Here is a 26,261-nt window from a genome sequence, read left to right on the forward strand (position 1 = left end):
CCATCACAAAAAGCAAACCAGGTGATACTTGTAGCAAGCATCTTAAAGTATTTATGGCTAATAGATCTTACCTGTGATTAAACTGGAGATAATTAAAGGGAGGATCAGCATTTTTAGCATCCTCATAAGTATATCTCCTGGGAAGGCTATTAACATGATGATATCAGGGTCAATAGGTGTTGCTAGACGAAGAAGACCCCCACACAGTGCACCCAGGATGACACCTAGAAGAATAAAAGAGGGCAGGTCAGTAACATATATATCTGAATGCGCACTGAATACCCAGAATAACAGCCTAGGAGAAAAATGGTTACACAAGGCAGCTGATTTTTGGAAGACTTAACCTTCTGATTAATATAAGGCTGTAACATGCTTACTATGTATCTCATAATTAAAGAGAAGTGGTCCTGATGTGGAATCTTCTGCCAGCTGAGCTTATACGTAACTTACTATTCTGCTTCTTCAAATACAAATTTGCTGCAAACCACAACGTTATTGAGGTTTGCTGATAATGTGTAGGCCTTGCAATACATCGAGTGATAGTCAAATATATTTCATATCATTGTTCTATAGCTGGCAAAATTGAGGCACCAAGAGGTGAAGTGATTTACATGAGGCTACACAGATCTGACAGAAGAGCCAGGGTTACGACTCAGCTCTTCAGTGTACGACATCTAGCTGTCAACATAAGAATGGAACCACTTGACAACAATGTCAGCACACGTAGCTATTTTACAGCCTAAGAAAAACACTGCAGGAAAGCTAGAATATTCTTGTGAGGAAAAGAAATTCTAGTTTCATTTGGGGGTTTTGGAAGAGAGTGCCTGACCTGGAATTGTGCAGATATCATTGAAGAAAACTCTATTCTTGGTACTTATTTATTATTCCTTCCCTTTGATGGTCTGCATCCTTCTCTTTGTGCTAACATTCTCCAATCACAAACAATCCCTTCATCCCTTATTTAGATTTATACAGTGATAACACCTAAACCCCTCTCTCAGGGGAAAAGGCCATGTTTACTTTCATAACATGTCTTTGTGAATTACATATTTTATGTTTACATCCAGGATGCCTTTGTTTTCCTGATCCCAAGCCTCAAGTGTAATAAAACTTGACAGCAAAGCCTGCATTGTGATTTGCAGCAACTATGACTCTTTGAAGTATCAGTTTGATACAATGAAAAAATGTGTGTACTTAAAACTTTTTCTGGACCTGCATCAGGCACCTTCTAAAAATGATTCAAAGCAAATACTGTCTAAACACTTCAGCAGTATGGGTTTTGAAGACTGAAAAATATGGATGTGAAATTTGCAGCTCAAGACCAGCTGCAGCTAGTCTTTCAAACAATAACAAAATAGAGTGTGTCTATGAATTTGCTGCTGCATTTGGCTGTTAGGCTTTCAGTGAAAAAGAAACAGGCAAAGAGCCAGTGCACCACAATAAAATGTCAAATTATTCCATATTTGGAAGCTGCCAAAGCCAGAGGCAATATTCAGGATGAGATCACGGAGCACTGGCTTACAGCTACAGGGAGAGGGACCAAGCCTTAAAAGCAGCAGAGCATGAACTGAGAGATAAAGATGAAGGGAAGGAAATTTTGAAGAGTTTCTGTCTTTTTTCAAGTAACTGAAAGAAAAAAAAAACACGTGTAGTGCATTTAGTTCTACTGAATGACATTGACCTGACTGGCCTTGGGACTTAGATCACACTTCATTCAAAACCAGATACAGAATGTACCTCGGTGGTTTGGATTTGCTCTGTGCTGTGTCAGTAATACCCTGCACACCTGAACTGAAGTGACAATGTCTACGGGCATCCTATTTACTCTCTGGCTGTTCAGCTGGAACAGAGTCTGTGGTATTACACGAACAAATCCAGATACACACAGAATGTTCAGACCAGCAGCTGTAACGTACCGAATACAGTAAGAGTCAGGAGCAGATTCCTGTGGAGCGACTGGCAGAACTGCACACATATGTTCCTGGATCTGTGCTCCACTGGACTTAAATGACTTTCATGCATCCGTACTTCTACTTGCTTAGGCATATTGTTGGCACTAGAATGGAAAATGAAAATCAAGGAAAAGTTATAGCACAAAATGCCAAAAGTGAGAGGAAAGTCTGAATTACTTCCATCATATTTAACTGGGGAATCTGATGCATATTCCGTCACTTCCCACATTTCACAAACACTGTATATTCACTGCTCCGAAGAAGTCTCTGAAATTGGCAAAGGTTTGTCCTTCTAATGGTGCAGCCTTTAAGGTATTTTTTGCAGTTATCTCTCAAATGGTGGAGATGTAAACAGAATTAATTCACTGGACACATCATCCCAACTGTTTCATGGACTAAACTATTGGTCTTGAGCTGGAAAATTCAGTTTCCCCAAAGATCATGGCTGTCTCCTTAAGCAGGAGAGATGGCTGAAGAACAAAGTTTCTATTAGCAGGAAAACAGAGATTTTAATACCTTATTTAACTCCAATTCAGGAAAAGTTTATGAAGATTTATTTGCAAAATAAAGGTTTCCACAATATTTTGTTTAATCTTCCCAAAACGCTTCATTTCAACATTAACATTTTATTGTAATATAATCACAATGCTGAGGTCAAAAGAACATTTTTCAACCTGGTTCTAATAAGACTTGAACAGCTGCCACTTAAAATTAGTCCAAAAACTATGCGTCCCCCAAGAAAACCTTTGGTTTCATTGATTTGGCAGTGTTTAGAGGAAAGTTGTTTGACTATGGTTTATATTTGAGTAAGTGATACGCACATAAGTGCAGGACTTCAAAAGCCATGCCTCTAACTTTCTCAACACCTGAGAAATCATCAGCAAAACAGTCCTTCTTATAAACAAAATATTAAAATATACTTGAAAAAAACACTAAAAATACTACTACAGATAAAATGTATAGTTTCCCTAAAAGTTAAGGCTATCTACTTAAATACGAGAAATGGGTAAAGAACACATTTTTTTAATCAAGAAAATATGTATTTTTGAGATCTGGTCTTACGCAAGATAAAGACAAGATTTTAGAAAAAGGAAACCAAATCTTCTATAACAGTAGTCTGAGGTCTACAGACCCAAAACAGGTTTGAAAAGATCTATAATGTTTTGATGTTCTCAGTACTAAACCATTTCCAGGGAATCAAAACATTTTTTGTAATATATAGTACAGCTTGTTGTCTTCATAAAGTTTCTCACCAGAAAGTTATGATTAGACTGGTAATAAGAATTCAGTCATTTTGATGCAAAGAGTTTCACAATTTTCCCTTTCACAGTAAAATGCCATTTCCTTCCAATATATTTGGTTGTTAAAAAAGTAGCACCAGCAGAAAATGCACTAGTGGATACTCTTTATTTTAAGGGGGAAGGCGGGGGGGGGGGGGGGGGGGGGGGGGGGGGGGCGGAACCCTCCAAGTGCTGTAAATTTCACTTTGTACCTTTTAAAATATTTTACAGTGGTTGTTGCAACAAAATATACTGCTGATAGTAGAATAAAAAATATGAATATCAGTGCACATTCTGACAGCTTAAATGTGAGGCATGCCTACTTCTTGAAGGCTTATGAATGCAAGTATCAGAGATATATAAGGATTAGCCAGGGGATAATGTGCACAGCAGTTATTTGAGGAATTATAAGAAAGATGAGACAGTGTCTGCAGTTTTCATCCACATGGGACAAAAAGCTATGAAATCACTGGTGGAAGTGTGCCATGAAATCAAGGAACTTGGGATCCAAACTTTGCAAGTGGGGATTACATCTAATTTCACTTGTACTCCAGTTCGGTACCGATGCCAGCATGAGATGCTTAGAGCCTGGAGGGTAATTTCAGGGCAGCGAGAGAGCACCTGAAGAGCAGCACAGCGGAATTCCAGCTGCTCCAGCCAATAACTCATGTTCATCACGGGCCCAACTTAAACGCCTCAATGCAAACACATATAGCATGGGGAATAAACAAGAGGAGTTAGAGATGTCAACATGCCTGCAGGGCTATGATCTGACTGGCATCATGGAGACATGGTGGGATGACTCTTATGACTGGAGTGTTGGAATGGAAGGATACAAGCTCTTTAGGAAGGACAGGCAGGGGAAAAGAGGAGGAGGTGTCACCCTTTATGTCAGCAACCAGCTGGAGTGCACGGAGGTCCATCTGGATGTGGATGAGGAGCTGACTGACAGCTTATGGGTCAGGATTAAAGGAAGGACAGGAGCAGGTACAGATAACATGACAGTGGGGGTCTGCTACAGGCCACTTGACCAGGAAGACCGAGCAGATGAAGCTACCTCACATTCACAAGCCCTGGTCCTACCGGGGGAATTCAACCACCCCAGTACCTGTTGGAGGAGCAACACAGCAAGGCATAGGCACTCCAGAAGGTTCTTGGAATGTGGATGATAACTTCCTTCTCTTAGTCCAGAGGAGGGCCACGAAGATGATCAGAGACCTGGAGCACCTCCCCTATGAGGACAGGCTGAGAAAGTTGGGGTTGGTCAGCCTGGAGAAGAGAAAGCTCCTGGGAGACCTTACAGGGGCCTTCCAGTACCTAAAGGGGGCCTACAAGAAATCTGGAGAGGGACTTTTTTGCAGGGGCATATAGTGATAGGACACGGGGGAATGGTTTTAAACTAAAAGAAGGTAGATTATATTAGCTATTAGGAAGAAATTATTTTCTGTGAAATTTGTGAGAACTGGAACAGGTTGCCCAGCAAAATTGTGGATGCTTTGGGTAACCTGGTCTAGTGGCAGGTGTCCCTGCCCATGGCAGTGGGGTTGGAACTAGGTGATCTTTAAGCTCCCTTTCAACCCAAACCACTCTATGATTCTATGATACTCTGAACACGAACATGTAACTTATTTAGACCTATTATTCACTACAGGTTGATTACATATTGCTCTGAAACATTGAAATATGGACAGCTGAAAGTAATTCAGAAGAAAACCTTAGAGGCTCTTCCATTAGCAAATGATTAGGCAGAACTGGAATGGACCAGTAAACAGAAGCACTTGGTGACATTATATGTCTTTCTAAGACTTTGCTTTGGGCTAGGTTTAGTCTGATTTCCTGAACCTTTCCCACCTCATGCCATGCCTATTGTTTCATACCATCCAAAGGAAAGCAACCTCACAAATATCGGCTTCCTGAGCTGTGGGCCTCTAACTCACAGACAATGCAAGCATATCATTCCCCTAACAGCACTGCTGAAATAAGTCCTCCCATGCAGAAGCAGGCCTCTGGTCCTGCTCTTGTACTCAAGCCTTATTTCTATTCCCATGCATTTCTAAGTGACAGCACGGTGTTTGCTGGCCAGAACCCCCTTCCATTCCAAGTCAGGCCAGCACACAATGGTTCAGGAAGGAAGGGGACAGTGGACCTACTCCCACAGCTGCTGTGACGATTCCAGGATTATACCCCATGTGGACTGAAGCCAGCCCTGCCTGAGGTGGTCAAACAACACAGAGCTTTTACGTGACAGCAACCATCTCCTTCAAAAGTTCAGCCATGTAAAATGTAGCTATCCAAATACCCTCTGAGAAGACAAGGAAATGAGAACACAAAGCTCTTTAAGGACATTCCTAAATTTCCAGGAACTTAATACCATATTGTGTGTTTCCCCCAAGTGCAAAATATGCGTTTTCCACTCTCCAGCTTTTCAAGATTGTAAGTGAACCCTCAGCACTGACTGAAATTCTGATTGGTATGGGTCTCTTAAATAAAAAAGACCCAATACTAAAATATGCTAACCATGCAGACCTGTTACAAAAAGCATTGACAGATGAATATCATCACACAAAACATGGATAATAATCTAAGCACATGCACTGTTAGCGCTGCTCTTAGCAATGAGATTTTTATCACCAGACCACAAAGTATTGTTCTAGACTTTTGAGTATGTTGCAGGGGGGAAACAAGGGGAAACAATAATGAAATAAAAACCTTCTGCAAAGGATAAGAGAAGCTTCTTATGTAGCACATTACAAAAATCAGTATTTTGCATCAGAAATTTTCTATCCAATTACTAAAGATGAAAATGTTTGACCTCTAAACCACGAATTTTTGTCTTATGGACTGTCATCCTCCTTGCACTGTTTTTGTGCCTCTATTTACAGTCGTAAACAGTACTTTGTTCCAGTAAAATGCAGAACTTTTTGCACCTGAAACCTGCAGTCACATAATGACAAAACTGCAAGAATGTCCCACTGAAGTAAATAGAAGATACACAGGTGTAAGTTAGGGCAGAATCTGGGCCCTGATGGACTGGATCCCCCTGGATCTGTCCTTCTGCTCTGCTGTCTGTCACTGACATCAGTGCGCGCCCACATGCACAGCTCTCTCGATATATCATGAAGGCCATAGTACCACCTTAAAGCACGCAAGGAAGGGGCTTAAATATGTATAAGGCTTTCTTATGCTTCAGATTTTTTTGCTGAAGGAAAAAAATAATGCATGACAGAGTGGAGCTTGACTGCACACCAGCTTATGGGCAGTGCTGGGACACAAATGCAAAGTCAGAAGCATACCTGCAACATGAGCCCCTCCTATGCAACTGAACATCTCTGTATTAATGGTACCTCTGTACACACGTAGGTATCACAAAACAGTGCAGAATGCATTTTAGCAGCTGTGATCTTTCAAACATGTAAATGATTACCTTGGTTAAATAAATCATTGTTCCACTGTGCTGAGCTTCTTTGGCTATTCAAACAGACAAAGCATTCTGAATGCTTGTCTGAAGCCCATCAGACCAAAACCTCGTTTATTCTAACTTCACTGAAGCCAGTACATGATAATATAAATTAATTCTGCTCATTATTTTCATATGTCATGGTGACAAGCAGCCAAACAGCTAAGTTCCAAGATAGGCCCACAGAGAACTGTAAGAACTGAGACCTTCAAAGAAGATAATATTTTCTGCCAGCTACAGGCACTTGAAAACATTGACAAGATTTATAAAAAAAAATGAACCAAATATCGGACGATGTGTAGTCATATGAAACAGCATTATCACTTGCAGAAGCGCATATCAAGAGCTAGACATATGTGGTGGCTTTTGAATGACTGAGTATCATCTTCTGCCTAGCCCAGTGTCACCTGTCCATCTCCCTTTTGAGGCAGCACTTATCACTAGAAAAAGGGTGGAACTCCTCTGAGCCCAGGATATTTGATTTTTGTTCATCTTAGGAGAATACAGAAGTGTCTCAAAGTGAACACAATCTGTATTTTCACCGACTTCAAATACTCTCTACTCAGCCAAGGCAATATGTAAGCACATTAATACAAATGAGTATCAGAATTCAACTGCAATTTTACCACCTTTTAAGCAAAAAACAACCTCTTGCCTCAGTAATCCAGAATTTAGCTACTTACTCTTTCCATTGTCTCTCATCCCCACAGTATGCACAAGGTACAAGAAAAAAAAAAATCTGTCCATAAGCATTTTAGATTATCTAAATATTTACATTTTGTTTTGTGTACAAGATATACAGTGCTATGTGAGATAATCTATCTATCTGCAGTTTTTAAGCTGTAGTCTGTTTCTCTTGCTGGTTGCTACACATAACGGTATCAAAATGCAGGAAAGCAATTTATTAAAACACCAAGGTCCCTAAGATTTTTTGTTCCTATTTCCTCCAAGCATTTTTCTTAGGTTTTATTTTACCTTCCTCTGGGAAAGTTTGCTGTTCTACTTCTTTTCAACTGCTTATTTCCTTCTCCTATTCCCAGTGAAGTTTCTAGGCCAAAAAGGTTGGAAAAAATGTTCACTTCTTTACCTTGGTTACCAAATATAACTTCTTTCCTCACAAAAGTTAAGGGTTAACAATTTGCACAGTGCTTGAGTGACAGTGCCCTTTTATTTTCAGTCAGTTACGGGGAAAGAACTCTGCATGTCCCAAATACTTACCCAGCTTAGCACAAACCTAGAGTAAAAACTAGAGGGGAAAAAACAGTATTTCATCTAAATGAAAAAAGTAGACAAAGATCATAACAAGGTTACTGAAAACAGATGCTGTAGACAGGGTAAATTAGCAGAGACCGTGTTTAATTTGTATAAGGTATTTCAGCTGTGTCAATTAATCAAGCAGGTAATTCTCAGTACAAAAGTCTGCTCTGCTTAGCACTGCCTGGAGATTGCCTTTTAGGGTTTTTTGGGGGGGTTGGTGAGCTGCTCAGAGGGGAGGTTCTTCTTAGCATAGCAAATGGCTATTTCAAAGTAGGATAACAGAATGAGGAAAATAATTTTTTGGGGGTCTGGCAAAATAGCACTTGGAGGCTTATTAAGGGTTATTTAGAAAATATTCAGGATTTCAGAAAAATATTTGGGAAGAATTTAGGGAAATAGCATTTTCTTCCTGGAATACCATGAATAAAATACCAGCTTATGTTTTGTAGCAATTACTTCACTCTAGGTAGTAAGAGTTACTCCTGAGAAAATGACCTTGGACAGACTGGCTTAAGTTTCTGTTCAGGGTCTAAGAACATCTCTTGAGCTAGTTCTTTGCTATCAAACCAAACTCTGCTTTCTTTGGAGGCAATGAATAAATGGCAGGCATAAATGGCAGCTCAGTTGTTCCTAGGAGGACTGGCCTTCTTAAGAAGGGTGGGGGGAGAGCAGAGGTAGAAAGGTGAGCTAGCTTTCTTGACCTCAGAATAAAAAGTGAACAAGCTGCAAATGTCTTATTGCCAATCACCTTATACGCAGATAGTTCAAATATAGTCACAGCTGAAAAGTCATGGCAAAAACGGCATCATGAAGTTTGGCGTGTAGTAAGCTTGGTGAATCTTTGCTGACAGAGCTCATCCTAGCAATCAGTGGAATTGCATGGGAGTAAATGAGAACTTAATCTGCCCTGAAGGGTATTTGTTAGCAGCGATATGCTTGGATCAGGGTTGTAGCTCTTCCCCTTTCCCTGAAGAGACAGTGTAACACTGATGACTCAGGACCATATGCTGCCCTCATGGCAGGGACAGGGGGTATGGATCTGCTCTACCCTGCATGGTCCGCTTACTCCTATCCCATATGTAGGAAAGGGTTAACTCTGGTTGCCAGATAAAAGACTAGTGACTAGAAAAATGGAACATCACCAGGACAACAGGGATTTCACTTGCTGCATGTGAGGAATCTGGACTGTCTGCCACAACTCTTCTGAAATTAGGGCTCAAGCATCAGCTTACCAAGAAACTTCTTTTTTTGAGTTGAAATAGAGTTGTCTGCTGCTTGAATGATTTATATCCAGACAACAGCTGCTGAGTCTACACTGGGGGACAAGCGGGCTATATTGCTCCACTGTGTCATGACATGTGCTGTAGTGTGGGGGTTTATTTTCTTAGATTTGATACGAGTTCCAAACCACAGTTGAGCTGGTGAAGCTCATCATATACAGCCACAATATGACAGGCCATAGACGGGAAACAGCTAAAATACTTTTACTGTGCAAAGTATACATTAGCTGTGGCATCATTCCTGTGATGTCACATTGTTAAACGTTGCATTTGCACCATTAAAATATTCTGGTCAGGTCTCAGCCTCTTCACAAAAACAAAAATTTAAAAAAAGGCAAAACCAAACACACAAAACTACTACAAACAAGAGTAACATAACCTTTAGCCCGCATTAACCATGGGGTTTATTTTAAGCCTCTTGCTGCCACTAAGCTCTTTCAATTTTAACTCCATTATGTAGGTTTTTTCTTCTTATTCGTAAGACATTAATGAATTCTGAGTAGAGATTTAGTCATTTACCGTGGAGTCTGATTTGGCCTAGGGGCTGGTATTACAAGCAATACCCTGAAGCATGACTTGCCTTTTTGCAGTGGGAGAGGAACTCTTCTCCCTTGATCATTTTCCATCCATGTTGTCCTCTCAGAGTTAGCATTTAGTATACATTCTGTGAGTTTAATATAATCATTTGAATGAGTTTAATCATAATCACATCAGGGCAACCAGGTGATGAGGCCCAGCCAGCATGGGTTTATGAAAGGCAGGTCCTACTTGATGACCTGATCTCCTTCTATGACAAGGTGACCTGCCTAGCAGATGAGGGAAAGGCTGTGGATGGTGTCTGCCTGGACTTCTAGTGTGACCAGTAGGACACGGGATGTGATCGTCCCCCTGCACTCTGCGCATCTCAAACACTGCATTCAGTTTCGGGCCTCTCACTGTCAGACATTGAGGCGCTGGAGCACATCCAAAGAGCAACAAAGCTGGTGAAGGCTCTAGAGAACAAGCCTGATGAGGAGTAGCTGAGGGAACTGGGGTCGTTCAGTCTGGAGAAAGGGAGGCTCAGGTGGGACCTTACTGCTCTCTCCAACTACCTGAAAGGAGTCTGTAGGCAGGTGGGGGTAGATCTCCCAGATAACAAGGGACAGAACAAGAGGAAACAGCCTCAGGTTGCACCAGGGGAGGTTTAGATCGGATATTAGGAAATATTTCTTCCCTGAAAGGGTGGCCAAGCATTGGAACAGGCTGCCCAGGGAGGTGGTGGAATCACCATCCCTGGAGATGTGTGTGTAGATGTGGTACTTAGGGACATGGTTTAGTGGTGGACTCGGCAGTGTTAGGTTTATGGTTGGACTCAATGATCTTAAGAGTCTCTTCCAACCTAAATGATTCTAAAGATGCTATGTATGATTCTGTATTTAAAAGAGCTGACCAGCAGCATCCTTACTGAACCTGCAGGGAAGAGTGGTCTGTGCAAACCCACTCCTATCTCCAAATTATTTAGCAGTTACATGTATCTCTTTCTTCTGATTTTTTAAAAATACTGTTCCATGAAGTCATTTAGAAAACCAGCTCTTCATGGTCTACCTGAGTTTGCAATCTTTGAACTTAGGCTCCATTTGTTTCCATTTTTAAAAACTTACTGGGGTTTTAAATCCTATTGGGGTTGGCAGGAGGTTTCTGCTCACTGAATGCTTGATTTAACAGTTTCTCCAGCTTTTGAATCTGGCTTAGGAAGTTTAATTGTACAGTGGAGAAAGAGTAGCCTAGAGGCCATTTGAAAGCAGGAGCAAAGGAAAATGACCTATAACGTGACAAGATTTTTTTACAAGCATATGGTACTTCTTTACATATCTATCCAGGTCTTTCCACAAATACTTATCACAGTGGAGCACAGACTTTTTTTTTTTTTTTTTTTTTCGTTTTGGTGAGGTTTCTTTGTGTCTGATTGACTAATGTATTAACTGGGCTGCAGCAATAACTCTGAACTCTAAGAAAGAGAAGTAAAGATGATGGGTCTGCCAGGCAGGCAGGAATTGTTTTATACTCACAATCACACATCCTGTACATGTCCACACACATGGGTTTGAATAATCCCTTTAGACAGACTCCAGTGTGTGGATAAAGCCTCTTCCTGTGCAAGACTTTTCCTGTTAACTTGCAACTTAGATTTTATATAGCTTTTTATGCCTTATTATATGGAAAATAAAATGAGTCCCTATGTAGAGGTTGTGAACTAAAGTTCACTTTTCATGGAACCTTGCGCCATAAACCATATGAAGCCAGTCAGACCACATCATTGAATCATGTTGGTTTTGTTCGAAAGAAGATACTTGTATTTTCGAGAAATAAGTATGTAATTGCATACCTAGAAATGTTTTGGGAGTATCAGGTAGGCAGGGGAGGAAGCAATCAGTGTAACACCTAGGTGCTTGAAAGGAAGAGAGATGGACATGTCTGCAGTAAGTTGCAAAAAAGGAGATCTGTAACACCAACTCTCTACCCACCAGGTGGTGGGTCTGATGGTAGGGAGCCACAGGAAGCTTTACAGGTATCCTTCCACCCCTCAGTCATGAACCTGCTGGCTGCGGGACCTCACAAAGCAGTGCCTTCAGGCACCTCTTACCTAGTCATAGGAAAACCTGATTTTAACACCTCAGAGAGTGTGTGTCAGAGTGTCTGTGTGTGGGCACTTAGCAAGTTAACTTTCTAATTTAGTGGCGTGACAAAGCCTGACAGAAAGAGATTAAGTTACAGTTCCTAAGAACAAAGCCAAGGTAGTTATCCAGACCTCACGCAAGACAGGTGTTGCATGGAATTCTATGGTCCTTGGCAAGGAAGATCCAAGGAAGTACAAAAATTTGAGTGATTGGAAAACCACTCCCTGCAGAAATATCTGAAAGACCCAAAAGTGCTTCTTGTGTCTGCACGCACTGACCAGTCTACAAAGCAGAGTGAGTGAGCAAAGACTTATGTTATGCTCCTCTCCTTGTGAGCATCTTCAGGGTGAAGCCTTGGTAGAGATTAGCTGTTGTTTGTAGAAAGACAGAATTTGTAATATAGCTTACATTTTCACAGACAAAGAGAAAGCTTCCATAATTCTTCCTCTTTGTTAAGTTTTCTGATTCATGACAGCTGAAAATCTGGACATGGACTTTTTTTAACAAGTCTTTATATTTGGCACTGACATATTTATGTGAAGCTCTGGCTCTGTCTGTTTACTATCTCTGCTTTTCCAATCCTGAATCTCAAGCCTAATCAACCTAAAAAAGCAAATCCTACTGTAACATGGTAAAGATTCAGATTTACTCTGAATTTCAGACCTTAAAGGGATACCCGTTCTTTATGGAAGGAGGGTTGCTAGTTTGTTTCTTGTCTGGTGTAAACAAGATGTGTTTCTATCTACAGGGATTGTATTCTATCCATCATTCAAAGTCTAAAGTGAGAAAGTGTGTTTTAAACCATAAAGTATAATACCTATCATAAAGATGATCACTTATTTATGTAATGATGCACATGTGGAACATCTTTTTTAATTGTTAAATTTCTGATAGGGCTTTATAGTGGAGTAACAACCTGGGAACTTGCATGCTTCATTACCTCAGAATTGTGTACTGAGGCCGAGATGAAAAGTAATAGAATTAAGGACGAATCACATTATTATTATTACAGAAAAGGATATAATAATGATGTGCTTTGTGCAAAAAAATTATCTACTTAAATGCTCAGAAACTCAGAGATAAGTAATATCATGATGTTGCATTTGCCTCTACCCAAGTTGTGCCAGGTAGCACAAAGCAAAAGGCTATGAAATGATTGGGGATTAACGTAGTTTTTAAGGGCACTGAGCAAAGATTAAGTCAGCAAGAATGTGAGAAGATCAGAAACATAGCAGCTTCTAGACATGCTAGCTAGGAACAAAAAGGAGTAGAAGTGTGGAGGTTTTTTATATAATTCAGAGTACTTCACAGAATGGCAGACTGAACAAGGAGCTCTGATTAAGATGACAGATTGTAAGAATGAATCTTGCCATGACAATGGGAAACAAAAAGCAAGTTCTCCTATGAATTGATTCCTTGAGTGATGGCTCTTGAAAGACCTTTCCTGCGATAAATTCTCACAGGTTTGTCGTTGAAAGCAGCTACACCAGTGATTTTGGATCACTTCACTCACACAGAACAAGTTTCTAGTGGCCACATAAATCCCTGTGGCTGGATTGGTGCATCAGAGCTCTACAATTAAGTAACTCTTAACTAAATCCGAACACAGTTATTAGCATTCATCTAGACACTGTCAGGGATAAAAAGACCCAATCTTAATTGCTTAATTTTTTTCTCAGCAAATCCATGTATTAACCATTTAGTAACAAAAGTACGATACGTGTCAATGAGCAGAAAAAACACAAAAAATGAGGAAAACCCTCCTTGCCTGTCCTGTAATTCTTGGTATCCTCTTTGAAAGTTCCCTATAGCTTTCATAACAGCATGAAAGTACCCATCAAATTCATTAGGAGTCTTATTAATGCTGTGCCATAATGAAGTGCTGTAAACATCTGGGTGATTTTAAGAGATACAGCTCCAAAGTAAATTTCAACTGAAAACAGTGTCCAAAGATGATACTGCTTTAACATGCAAACAAAAGTTCCCTCTCATACCAAAGCTTCATCTTTCTTTTCCAATGTGCTTTAGAAGCTATAAACCCAACAAGTGGCTTCTCAAAGTACTAAAACCCCTTTCATTTATAAATGCTTTTTGACAAATGACTGGATAGTACTAGGCTTGCTACACACATTCAACCAGAAAAACTAGAAAATAAAGATTAAAATCTTGATTTTAATCAAGCTGGGATCAAAAAGGCTTCTTAACAGAGGAAATTCTAAAAGGCAGCAATAATTTTCACCCAGTGTAAAGCATCTCCTTCATTATCTCATGTGCCTTCATAATTAGGGTTTGGAGCATTTTTTTCATACTGTACCTTTAAAACAAATGAAAAACAGTACTAAACACACTGCAACCGCATTCTTGGGAAAGAAGGGAAAAGTTTCCTATTCACATGGACTAGGAATTTATTCTAGTAGCTGTACAAAATGGAATGGGCATTCAGGTAAATAGGTTGCTCAGGTGATCTGTTTATATTGTTCCCTCCTTATCAACATGAGAGATATCTGCCAGGAAAATACACCCACAAAACCAACAGTATGAAGACAAGAGCTCATAAATACAAAATAGCTTTCACAAATAAGTGTATATTTAGGATTATGGCCTTGAAGATGATGATTGGCTTGTTTTCTACCTTATATATTATACAAGTGATGCCCTCTGGGCCCACACCGCTGTCAAAAGCTCTGCCTTTGAACCCCTCAGGTCTCCTTACACTCATTTTACAGATACAAAACAGCTGAGAGAATTTCAGCGTTGGCAGGAACAAGGTTATTGTTGGCATTCCGTAAGTCTCTATCCTAGCAAGACATTTTCTTGAACATTTTGGTTTTGCTGCTTATTTAGTATTGTCTACTTGACTGTAGTACAACACTTTGGGTAGCCTCAGCTGAACTACTTCAGCTCAGCCTGCTGGTGCCTTCTTAGGGAGATGCTCAACTTCAAGACATAGCAGCACTGTCATCACTATGTATGTGTTGAAGACAAATCTTTACATCCAAAAGTTGTGAGGCTCAACAACAGGATGCATTACTCTGAGCTGCAGCAGTTGGTTTGCTGCATGATACAACTACTGGTACCGCATGAGGATGCAATAGCTTCTGTGAAAATTAGGATGGACTTTAACCTTGGCCAAATTCAACCATGGAAACTTGAATTTTTCAATGTTAATGGAAATCTAAACAGGTTAATTTTCCAAATTATTCTGTGCTGCTCACCCTAATGGCTTTTAAGACTGAAGAAGGTCAAACTAGAGGGATCATTTAACCCAGCTGGAAATCCCTGACAGTGACCAGCTCTAGATACCTAGGACATGACAGTAAGATAAGCATGAAGCACAGTACTTCCGCAAGTATTGTCCTAGCATTCATCAGTCTGTGGGTTGTGGATTTTAAGCATTTAAGATGCCTTCAAGACAAAGTTAGAAAAAGAAAGTACAAGCACGCATCACAAGCAATTTTTCCCATTCTTCTTTGTGAGACTTGTAATCCAGTTAGATTAAGGAGAGACCAAGCCTGAGTTGGCATTCCTAAGGCTTTCATTGAGTTTTTACTGAGATTTCTACTAAAGTCACTTGAATGTTTACCTGAAGTTGGAGCTTTTTTTTTTCCCCCCCCACTTTTGGAGGAAATTATTGCCAAGAAATAAAAAGAGCCCACACCACTACACATCTAAGCAATGGATGTCTTAAGGGCTAGTAAAACCATGTGACGCATGACACCCCTCAGTGTTGATTGGCCCATCCCTTGGCCAATTTCAGAGTAAACACACAGAATTGTAGGCTCACTTGAGAGCACATCACAGCCAAACACAATCTTCTGGTCTTTTATCTAATGAATAGTGATCTTGTGGGACACAGCTATGTTTTAACTCAACAACTCTTACACATGTCCTTAAAGTTAAGTATATGTTTATCTGGTTGACTGAACTGGTCCCTAACCAATGAACTGCAGGAATATACAGCTCTAGAATTTACTAGGCTATTTCTTGTTAAAGAAAAATCTTACAACAGAATTGCAAACTGAAAGCAATCACTGCCTAAATAATGATCAAGGGAAACAGATTTTTTTAGTGAAGGCTGTACATATCCTAGCTTATATTTTTGATGCTGACTAAATATTAGGCTTCTAAGTACTTAGGGACTTTGAAGCCACCACTGCTTTAAAAGACCCTCATGTTTTTTTTCTATTATATGCAGATCACCCAGAAACTTATTACTTTTAGGACTATGGGAAGCTTTAGATTACATAGTTTTTATTTACTGCACCTCTATTTTGTTGCTTGAAAACTTTAATAGCAAAAGACATTTCAAACAAGAATTCATTGCTGTCATATTGGCATTTGTAGCCAGAAGTGAGCTGGAGTCCATGGAGAAAGCCATGCTGCTTCCAACTCCTGGAACTCTCATTTGAGCTCTGGCTGTCAATTCAGCGTACCATGGGTGTTCTCGGTGCAAGCCAGTAAACAGTTTGGTTATTTACATTTACAGCTTATTCCTTGTCAACAGAGCTTATTCTGTCAAAAAAAATGAAGTGCAGAAGCAGCCACAGTGGACACACTAAAAATACGATGGACTAGGTAATGGTGTGGTTGTGCCACATTCCCATTGCAAGGCGATGCTTAGGTTAGGCTGAATTTGTAAACATCAGCAAGGTCGTGTGCTGAGGTTACAGAGTTTTATTGCATCTTACAGCATTTGCATGTTGCTTTCAGATTAGCAAAGAAATTGATATTAAAAAATCCACAGAGTACATGACTTAGCTCTATGTTACTGCAAACAACTCAGTACGTGCTAGTTCAATTGCTTGTCTTTGGCAAAGTATTTAGCATACAAATTTAAGTGGGAAAATCTGACGTTTTCTTTTGCTTAACAAACCTAATTGAAGAAGCATTCTGTCCAAATGCTCTTTAAAACTTTGCTGCCCTTTCCACATATCCTGCAGTAACAATGAGTGTTTAATTTCTGGTCCTTCTCTGCCTGATTACTTAACAGGTGACACCAATCAAGGGACAAAGTCTGTACCACTGAAATACTTGAAAAGCTCTAGGAATGAAAAATCGGTGACTGTGTATTTGTGTGTCTTTCCTCAGGCATCATGAAGTCACTGACTTGGAACTTACCACATACTTTTGTTCAGGTCTCTTCCCCACTCTTTCTGCCCAGCTCAAGTCTCACATACTAACCTTCCTACTTTCTGATTACTGAAAATGATAGTTTTTCAAGGTTGTATTCATTGTAACACAATTAAACAGGCTGGGTTTGCCATTCTTGGACTACTTAGCTCAGTTTCTTCTGCTGTTAATGCTTTTTTAGCCTGCTGGTGCAACCCAAATACCACCCCATTGCTCTGTGAATGGCCAGAAGTCATTCATTACCCAAGCAAATGTCTCCTATGACCATATGTCTTTCTGTCACTACACACTTCACATGGCACTAGTTGCAGTGTGTTTCAAAATATACAAGTGTCCTTAAGGACATTTACACGAGCACTGTGGCCATCCCCAAACGTGATGAGCAAGCCCCTTCAGCAGGCAGAAAGTGACAGATTCATCAAAATCAAAAATGTTTGCCCCAGAGAAAATACCAAAGTATTAACTTCTTGAAAAGGTGTGCTCAGCATTTTCTCTCACCAATTTCTCTCTCTGTCTGTTGTCCCCTTCACCTGTCCTCACTCCGCTCCTTCACAGCAGCGGGTAGTCACTCCCTGCTCCTTGCTGTCCCCCGCCGCCTGCCCACAGAGAAACTGCAGCTGCACCGTGCTGCACACACAGGCAGGCTTCCCAGCGCTCAGGTAAAGTCACTTTCTAAGAGTGTATGAAAGTGACAATTGGGAAATTTCAAGCCAGAACCAATGCATCACTCCTAGTTCAATAATTATGACAGTTACTATTTTTCTTGACAGGTTCACTCGACCTTTCAAGGGGCAAAAGTACAGTTGGTTTCAATTGGCTGCAGTAAGGAAAATATCCACTGGAAAAAAATATTGTCTTCAGCTTTCCTAGCACAGTATGAAGTTTTACTTCTAACAGTCTTCAGAAGGGTTTTGCCTGGCAATCATGGCACAACCTACAAAGAGAAAGATCTCTTCTCCCTCTTGCTACACTGTTGGAGATGAAGAGGAATACTTTTTGCTTGTAAAAAATTACGTGTTTCTTCTAAAACAAGTATCTTATGCATTGCTATACAGTGCCAGAAGGAAAACTGGGCTAAACCAAAACCTAGTTTCCTAAGGACTGTATGGAGCTCAAATTCTGGCCCAGACTAATATAAATATGGGGTCACTCACGACTTCCCCTATTTTATTTTCAGTTCTGGGCTTCAATTGTAAAGTGACAATTAAATCATTTTATAATACAATTAACTTCATTTTAAGTCTGGATTTATTCCTGTTCTGCCTACTTCTTCCTTATTGTGCTTTAAACTCTCCAGCAACTGGAGCTTAAAGTACCTAATGAAAAAAACATCTTCAGCTGAGCAGGAGGATGTGATTCCTCCTAGTAACCTGAATAACTCAACAGCTCCACTTCAGGGAAAAGACGCCTAATCTGAAGTGGCCCAGGTAATCCAACGTGTCCACTTGCAGAGTGACAGGAGCTAGAAAATGTCACTTATGGTGAAGATATACTCCTCGCGGCTTTCTTGACATACCTCCACGCTCGATTGCCCACAGAGGTTGGAAAGCTGGTGCAGATTTGCAGAAGGCAGCAGAGGCTTGGGCAGAGCAGAGCCCTGAACAGCACCTCATACCACTGCACTTACTGGGGCCATGAGCCCAAGATACCTAACAGGCCTTGCCTTCACAAACCAAGCAGATAGGGAGAATGAATAACAATGACCTCTGCATTTTTGCCTCTGGCTCTCGGGCTCAGTAATTTGATTACTTTCATGGCAAAGTCTAACACAAAAGATTTTTATACCCTTAACACTTTCCATGCATTTCAATACTGCTTTGCTTGCAAATTTATTAGTAGCACAAATAATGACTCCCAGGTGTCTTGCAAGTGATTATAACAGGAAGCATAGGTGTTAGATGAGAAAATACAAACATTCTTTACCTACGCTTAAAAATAAACACGAAATTTGAACAGTAACGGTGAACACATGCTATAGGCAACCAAGTGGGAAAGTATAAAACAACAGAGCAAAGTTACAGAACAGAGCCTTACCCTGTTGTATTCATGCATGAAATCCCTCCCTTGAATGACAATATAGAACCTTTGCATTTTAGCTGTATATTTTTATAAAATAAAATGCTTCTCAGCTTCTCCTTTTAGCCACTCATCTCTAGAAACATGGAGCCTGACTATCCACTATACCACAATAACTTAGCACTAACGATGGAAAAGTCAAAGGCCACAGGATGGTTGCCAACATCCCAGTCCATTAGACAAGAGAACCAGAGTACCTCGGGCTCCTCCTCACCACGGCCATAACCCCGGCCACTTCCCAGGCTCTCACTGATGTCTCTTTGGCTGCAGACTGAGAGCCACCAAGTCCTCTCCAGGGAGCGCAGTGGTATGTTGGGGGCAGAGGCCAGCCCTGTGCCACATGAGGATAAACCATGCTCAGTTCTGCCAGGAGACGGCTCAGAGGTTTCCTTGAGGTGGTTTAACTGCCTTGTTTTGGAGGCCTGGCCATGCTATGCCCATTCAGGTACACGCAACGCATCATGAATAAGTTATAAGCCAAAAACTACTCAGAGAAATAGAATTAAGTATTCCTGAATTAGAAACACATTAAGCAAAAAAAACTTACTCTCTCCATGACTAATCCTCTCTATCTCTCTGGTCAAATATTTGCATCTTGCTCAACATGTAATATAAAAAGTTCCCTAGCTAATACATTCATTTGGACTTACTGGGATGTTCTAGTAATACATGAAAACACTTTGCAACCCATATCTGGCCTTGAACCCATCTGAGAAAACAAAGCTTTAGCCCTGTTCCAAGAATGACCTTCCCACTCTGTCATTCTTCTTTGCTTTTGAATATTTTCACATTTCCAGGTTCCAGAAGACAGACTTGAGAGCTACGGGAATCTCTTGACAATGCCCAAAGGAGCTGGTTCAGACCAAGCAGCTCCAGCAAACACCATGCTAGTTTCCTCCTACCAAACCCCCTGAACAATTTGTGCTTATGCATCCCAAAGCCAGACACAATGGAGGTATGAATTTTCCTGTGCTTGCCTATTTTGGCCTTATCTGTATCAAGCAGAACTTGGAGCCTGAGTTCTGCTCAAGTTACATTGCCTCCTGCAAGCCTCTGCGTACGGTAATAACCCTAACCTGTTACACAGTTTCCAATACTGTCTATATGAAGAAGAAAAAACATTATTCTGATTGCTCTTCTTCCTCTTAAACATCGCTTGGGTTGCAAACAACTTGGCTTGCTATTGCGCTTGCAGGAAGTGCGTTACAGATTGTCTGGGATGATGAAACGCACACTTGCACTAGCAGACAATCTGCTTCTGAAGTCATTAAAAGGGAAGTTGCTTTGCTTTGCTAACACAGCATTTTTCTAGCACAGACACATTTTTTTCAAACATGTTAAGCCCAGGGTTGGTTTTACATTCAAATAGGATTTATCTGCATGTAGCCTAAAAGAAGGAGAAGGCTGGAACAATTCAGCAGAATGCTACTACAATTTTTAAGGGTAAAACACAGTTGATAACCATAACTTACCCATCAGATAGACATAAAATACTGTGAACACTTTATAGCCCTTAAAGCTGCAAAGACACTCAGGAACCCACCTGCTCCTGAAAGTGTTCTCAAAGTGGACACAACTAATTAGTTGACTAAAGTTACTGTTACTCCTGGGAACCTCATACCCTTCGCTTTGGTTACACCTGGCAGGATACAAATTGGTAAGGACAAGCCCACATCTTAAAGGCATAGGCCAATTACTCTTTACCAGGAGCAAGGATGAAAAAATGTTGAGTACTCCACAACTGTTTGACAGGGAAGGATTTCTACAACTTTCTCAGGACCACTCCTATGGGCTGACATTAAACACTGATTTAAGCAGGTATAGCAGTAAACAGGCTTCCTAAAATTAAGGGTTGTTGACTATAAATTTTTTCTTCTACTATTTTTTCAGAACTAAGAGCAAAGGGAATACTTTGCAGTTCACTTTTGCACTCTGGGATTACAAAAGCCTGCATGAAGTTGTCCAACAGCAGCTCGGGATAAGTACAGTTGAGGCCTATGATGTATTTTCTATCTGAGGAAATAATCTTTCTCTGACTTCTTTGCCCCTGCCCTCCTCTCTGCTCTCAGACCCTGTTGGCAATTCTGGCTTTCACACAATTAAAGCACTTAAGCAGTTTAAAGAACTTCAGTGCAGGATGTGCACTCATACATGTATAAAGCCACTTTCTCTGCCTTCAGTAGAGGATGTGGTAAAAGTGAAAACATATAATTTAGCACACAATCTGTACAGGGAAGATTTTGCTCTACCCCAGTGTCCCACATATTTAATACACCAACGTCCTGGAAGGAAATCCTGACAGACCTAGCAGGATTATTCATAAGCTTGCCAATCTGTATTGCCATTTATATTAGTGTGAGGTAGGTGCAACTCATTCTTGAGTTCACCGTTCTCTGTAGGTGTACCCTGGCAATACCATTTTGTTTCCATTGTGCATTCCCTGAAGCCTTACTGTGGACTACAGCAACAAACCTCTGTGGACCCATCACACTAGACCTGACACATTAAAGCTTCTGCTAACATATACAAAACTTCCTCAGAAGTACTTTGTCCTGCCACATTATCAGAAAACCATGGAGAGGAGAGGGAACTACGCTAACCTAAGCCCCTGCAGCTAATCTTGATGCCAACAGCTTCTGCCCTGATTTCATGCTAACTACCATTAAAATCTTTGCAGAAGTTTGGGTGGGAAGTAGAGCCCAGGATCTGCTTTCAATATCTGATTTATCAAGATCTGCTAAATGCCAAAAGAACCAGAACAGCATTAGAGAGACACCTTATAAAAGTGCAGACATTATGATGGTAATTCTTACAGTCGATTGTTGCCGAGTCTTTGCATCTCTGATCTTCCCAATAAACACAAGTTTCTAATGCTGCTTCCTGCTCTCTCCTGTGTCCTACACTACTTCTGTCACGATACCATGGCACCAGAATTCAGTAATTGGTTTACTAATAGCTGCTGCAGCAATCAGCAACACCCAGTCTGCTTTAAGCAGATGCTGCTGTTTTGAACACAGTAGGCATGGGTAGACCACATAATATTTATCTGGACTTCTTCCCTGATATGCATGTGTACAATATGGGGTCCATTAGGCACCACAAGATTTTAGCTAAATTTCAGTATTTCGTGGGATCAGACTGTGCCCTGAATGCAATTTTAAATACTCTAGCCACAGAGAATCTCCTTAGTGTTAAGTACAATTGAAACTGTCTCTGGTCATTTCCTAAATCCCTTCTTTCCTCTCTGTTATGGGTGATATGGCTACATGTAATCTTGTAATGAGCCAGAAGGCTCTTCACTGAAAGAACAAAGGATCTTGAATGATAAGAGAAATGAAGGATTTCTTATACAAAAGGAAGCATCTGTCCTAGCTGGAAAAGTAAAGCTGGCTACAGAGAGCCCCCTTTTGTTTAATCTGTAAATGGCCACTGCGCCTAATTCAAGCCCTTGTGGTACACTGATGGGAGTCACAGACTCCACTGAACTGAGTTTATCAACAGTAAAAATAAGAAAAAGCAACTGTTAAATAGCAGAAGCTGATGTTTGTGCAGAAAGATTTTAAGTCTGGCACACACTTGCCTTCAAGAGTATCCCATCATATTTCATTGTTTTCCAAAGGCAAACTCCTATGTGCCTTGTGGCCTGAGCACTTGCTCCTTAGGCAGTTTCCCTGGATGACTGATAAGTCTTACTATAAATTGTTTATGCTGTGGTTTATGCCATTTGAAGAGGAAAGGCACTGAAAATCAAAGTTCATCTAGGCACAAGATAAGTGTGTAACCAAAAAGCTACTGCAGCTCATCTTGAAGTGCTTCAAATACCTTCTGGACTAGAAGCCTACTCTTTAGATGGCATATAGCCAATAGAAATTAGTCCAGGATCACCCATTCTTCTACCTATCAGCTGTCCCACCACACTTTCTATTAGCCCTCTCTGCTGGTACTACACTTCGGTTACTGCCCCAAAGGCTGAACATTACTCTAAAGCAGCAAATTGATCGCAATGACTACCTTGTGGCATAACCTCACCCTCTCTGTGGAAAACAGTCCTGTGGTGCTCATTTAAATATCCCTGGTAACACCTACTTGTTTTTTATCTCTGCTTGTTTTCAGTTCTGTATTTAACAGAAAGAAGTGTTATTGTCATTAAGACTGTATAAGATGGATCCTGGCCACTTAAAAGGGGAAGCCCCTTATGGCATTCATGAGTATGTCAAAGATCACAATTCAACTCCCTTCGCTTTTACCCTGAAATGTACGAGGTTGATCCTCCATACTTCCCAATGAGTTTTTCTGCTTAGAAGGGAGTCTAAGAACAAAATTATTCACAGGTTTTCTACAAAGTGACTGGGCTGGCATGTTACAATCTAGACACACTTCTAGAAAAACAGCTCTTCAGACTGATATTCTGTATAGTAACACCCTAGACTTAATAAGCATCACCTAAAAGAAAGTTCACCTTCAGGCTGAATCCTGCACCATGTTTTTCCTCTTTATTAATTAGCTTTTCCAAGTTAACCAAGGTCAGTACATCTCATTTTTGTCTCTCACTTGCCTGCCCCTTTAATCTCCTTATGTTTCATTTCTTTTCTGAGCTGCCACCTCTCTCTCACACACTGACAGAGACATACAGTTCATACAATATTTTTTTTAAGGCTTCAGCCCGCTAATGAATTGTCTGGGTTTTTTCTTTGTCTGTTGGTTGGGTGGGGTTTTTTTCCCTGTCAATTCTACAGAGAAAGAGAGGATTTCCTCCTCTTGGTTGCACAGATGTGTATGGGAAGGAACGACCTGGCTCTACGAGTTACCATAATTAGGAGTTCATAAAGCTCAGCAATAATCTCTTTCATCAAACTGAAATGAATATACTAGGTGGGACTTTATCATGTCTCTCAGTTGAGAGCATTTTCACTCCTAATTCAGGGCTTAGTCAAAATCGAGGGCTTGAGAAAAATTCAGCGAGAGAAAGTTCAGAATATATTCCCAGAACAAAATATATCAGTTCACATATGCTAAAATGAAGGTCTCTGGTTACCTCTGGTCCATATATTTTTTTTCTGTGTAAGGGACGTGAACATGATTCACTATCCCCATTGCAAGGCATAACACGACCTTTAGCTCAGCCTGTTAAGAAGAATGGGAAACCATCTGGGTACCAATATTACAACTATTATGGCAAGACAATAGCGTAACACATTGTGACAGTTTGATTATTCAGCCAAGGTAGTTCTGACCTGAGTTTAGTTTGAAGTGATTAGATTTCCACAGAAGGAAAAGAAAGCATGCCTCAAGATCTCTGTCTACACATTTCTTCCTCACACAGACTATTCAAGCAGTTTAAACACCTGCTACAAAATCAAATTCACAAAATTACCCCAATTTTCATAAACACCCTTCATCCCTGAGCCATATCTCTATGACAAAAGAAATTAAACATCCTAGAATTCTGGAAACCCTATGTTTTAGTTCAGTTGTGACTTATTACTGATGCAATGTTATGCTTTTCAATTTGAATCATAACCACATCAGTTGTCCAACACAAATAAAGCAGTATGTACATGCCCTTCATGTACTTCTGCATGAAATACATGCAGAAAAGAAAGCAAAAAAAAAAAAAAAACCAGGAGGTCTACCAAATGCAAACATGCAAAGCCAAAATAATCATCACTACTTGCCAGGAGATATGCTTGTAACACCACTCCTCAGTGAGAAGTTAAATTAGCAGTATTTACCATTTCTACTATTCAGATTCCTGACTAGGGTCACATGAATTATATGATGAAGGTCAAAGTCTAGTGGATCTTCATAGTGAAGCAGAAAAAAATTACAGCTGATGATTTTGCTCATTCTTACTAAAACCCCCTCAACTTTATATATTATCTAGGAAATTTTTTCACCTCAAAAGCAAACTCTATAAGCAATTAAAAATAAAGCTACTGTGGAAAAGTTTCAACAGCCTTAAGAGTTACTGTCACTATTGATCAGGATTAATAACAGCATCCCTAAACACAAAAATGGTTATGTTAAAAAAATGTTAAAGGCTGTTAAACCAGATTAAATCAGGAGAACAGACTTAAAATATGAATGTTACTATTTTAAAGGTATACCAATAAACATGTTTATCATCTGTCACAAACAGAGACAAACAGAAGAATCAAATTATATGTAATACAATATACAATGTCAATGTCCACATCTTCCAACATCTTTATTTTTAATGTTAGAAAAGATTCTTTAATGCAGAAATGCTTTGGGCTCTACAGGTTCTCAAAGAACTTTTGAAACTCTGCACATGCAGAGTAAAGTGTCAGGAACTTTTTCACAGCAGCGCGAGATGGAAAGCAGCATATAATAGAGCTGTATTCAAGTTGTATTTGACTGCAGACAGGCAAGTAATTTGCAAGAAAATTAGACAACACAAAACTGCAATCTGACTTTCAAACTTCCTCACCTCTGCTAAAATTTGTACTTGACCCTGACTTTTTGCAGGCAGTTCCTTTCACACAAAATAAAATAATCCATATGCAACAGAAGGAGAGGGCACTGAAAACACACTACTGAGTTACACAGAGTTACGGAATGGTAACCTCAGTGCTTCAAGTCTATCTCCATGCAGCAATTGTGAAGAAACAAGCAAATGTGATGCAATGAAAACCAAAACTTCTGTTTCGCCTGTTCTACCCCCATCTGCTAGAAAGACAACAGAACTTAAGTTACCCGTTCTATTTCACAGTCACTATGCTGGATTATATGTTCTCTTGTATACAATGCTGCATCAGTTCCATGTTTAGCATACTTAACCCATAGACTAGTTATGAACTTAAAACAAAAATCCCAACAGCAAGTAGAATTTAAAAATTAAATACATACTAATTAATTTACTATGCTTTATCTGGTGTAAGTCCTGCAACTTGAAATTCATAAGGAAGGTTGCATCGAGTGTAAACAATCCTTTCAAAAAAACCCAGAGCTCAATGCTTCTCTTCACTGTTTGCTTTTGTCCACCTCCTTACGTCCAGCAGCCCAGCCTACAGGTGGTGGGTTTGGCTCTTAAATATCAAATGCTTCCCTTACTTCCCTTCAACGTAGAAGGCAAAAGTACTTCCAAAGAGGAACCTTTACAATAGAAACACTCACACTTTAAATGCTTTTTTCTCAATGTAGTGTGAATG

The 26,261-nt window shown here is 40.1% G+C and overlaps 1 protein-coding gene across 4 annotated transcripts in view; it reads right to left on the reverse strand.

Annotated features, from left to right (window-relative positions):
* SLC1A2 (solute carrier family 1 member 2) overlaps positions 1-26,261 on the reverse strand; it is a 90,549-nt gene that overhangs the window by 27,669 nt on the left and 36,619 nt on the right. For all 4 annotated transcript variants that reach the window (XM_080395482.1, XM_080395479.1, XM_080395481.1 and 1 more), the window contains exons 2-3: positions 1,917-2,056; positions 72-224 (exon numbers count right to left, since the gene is read on the reverse strand). In XM_080395482.1, coding sequence (XP_080251608.1) covers positions 72-224; positions 1,917-2,046 — 283 coding nt within the window. In that variant the 5' untranslated portion in view covers positions 2,047-2,056. The remainder of the gene's footprint in view (positions 1-71; positions 225-1,916; positions 2,057-26,261) is intronic.

The sequence above is a fragment of the Falco punctatus genome, assembly GCF_963210335.1.
Source record: "Falco punctatus genome assembly, chromosome: 7".
In the NCBI taxonomy this organism is placed as follows: domain Eukaryota; kingdom Metazoa; phylum Chordata; class Aves; order Falconiformes; family Falconidae; genus Falco; species Falco punctatus.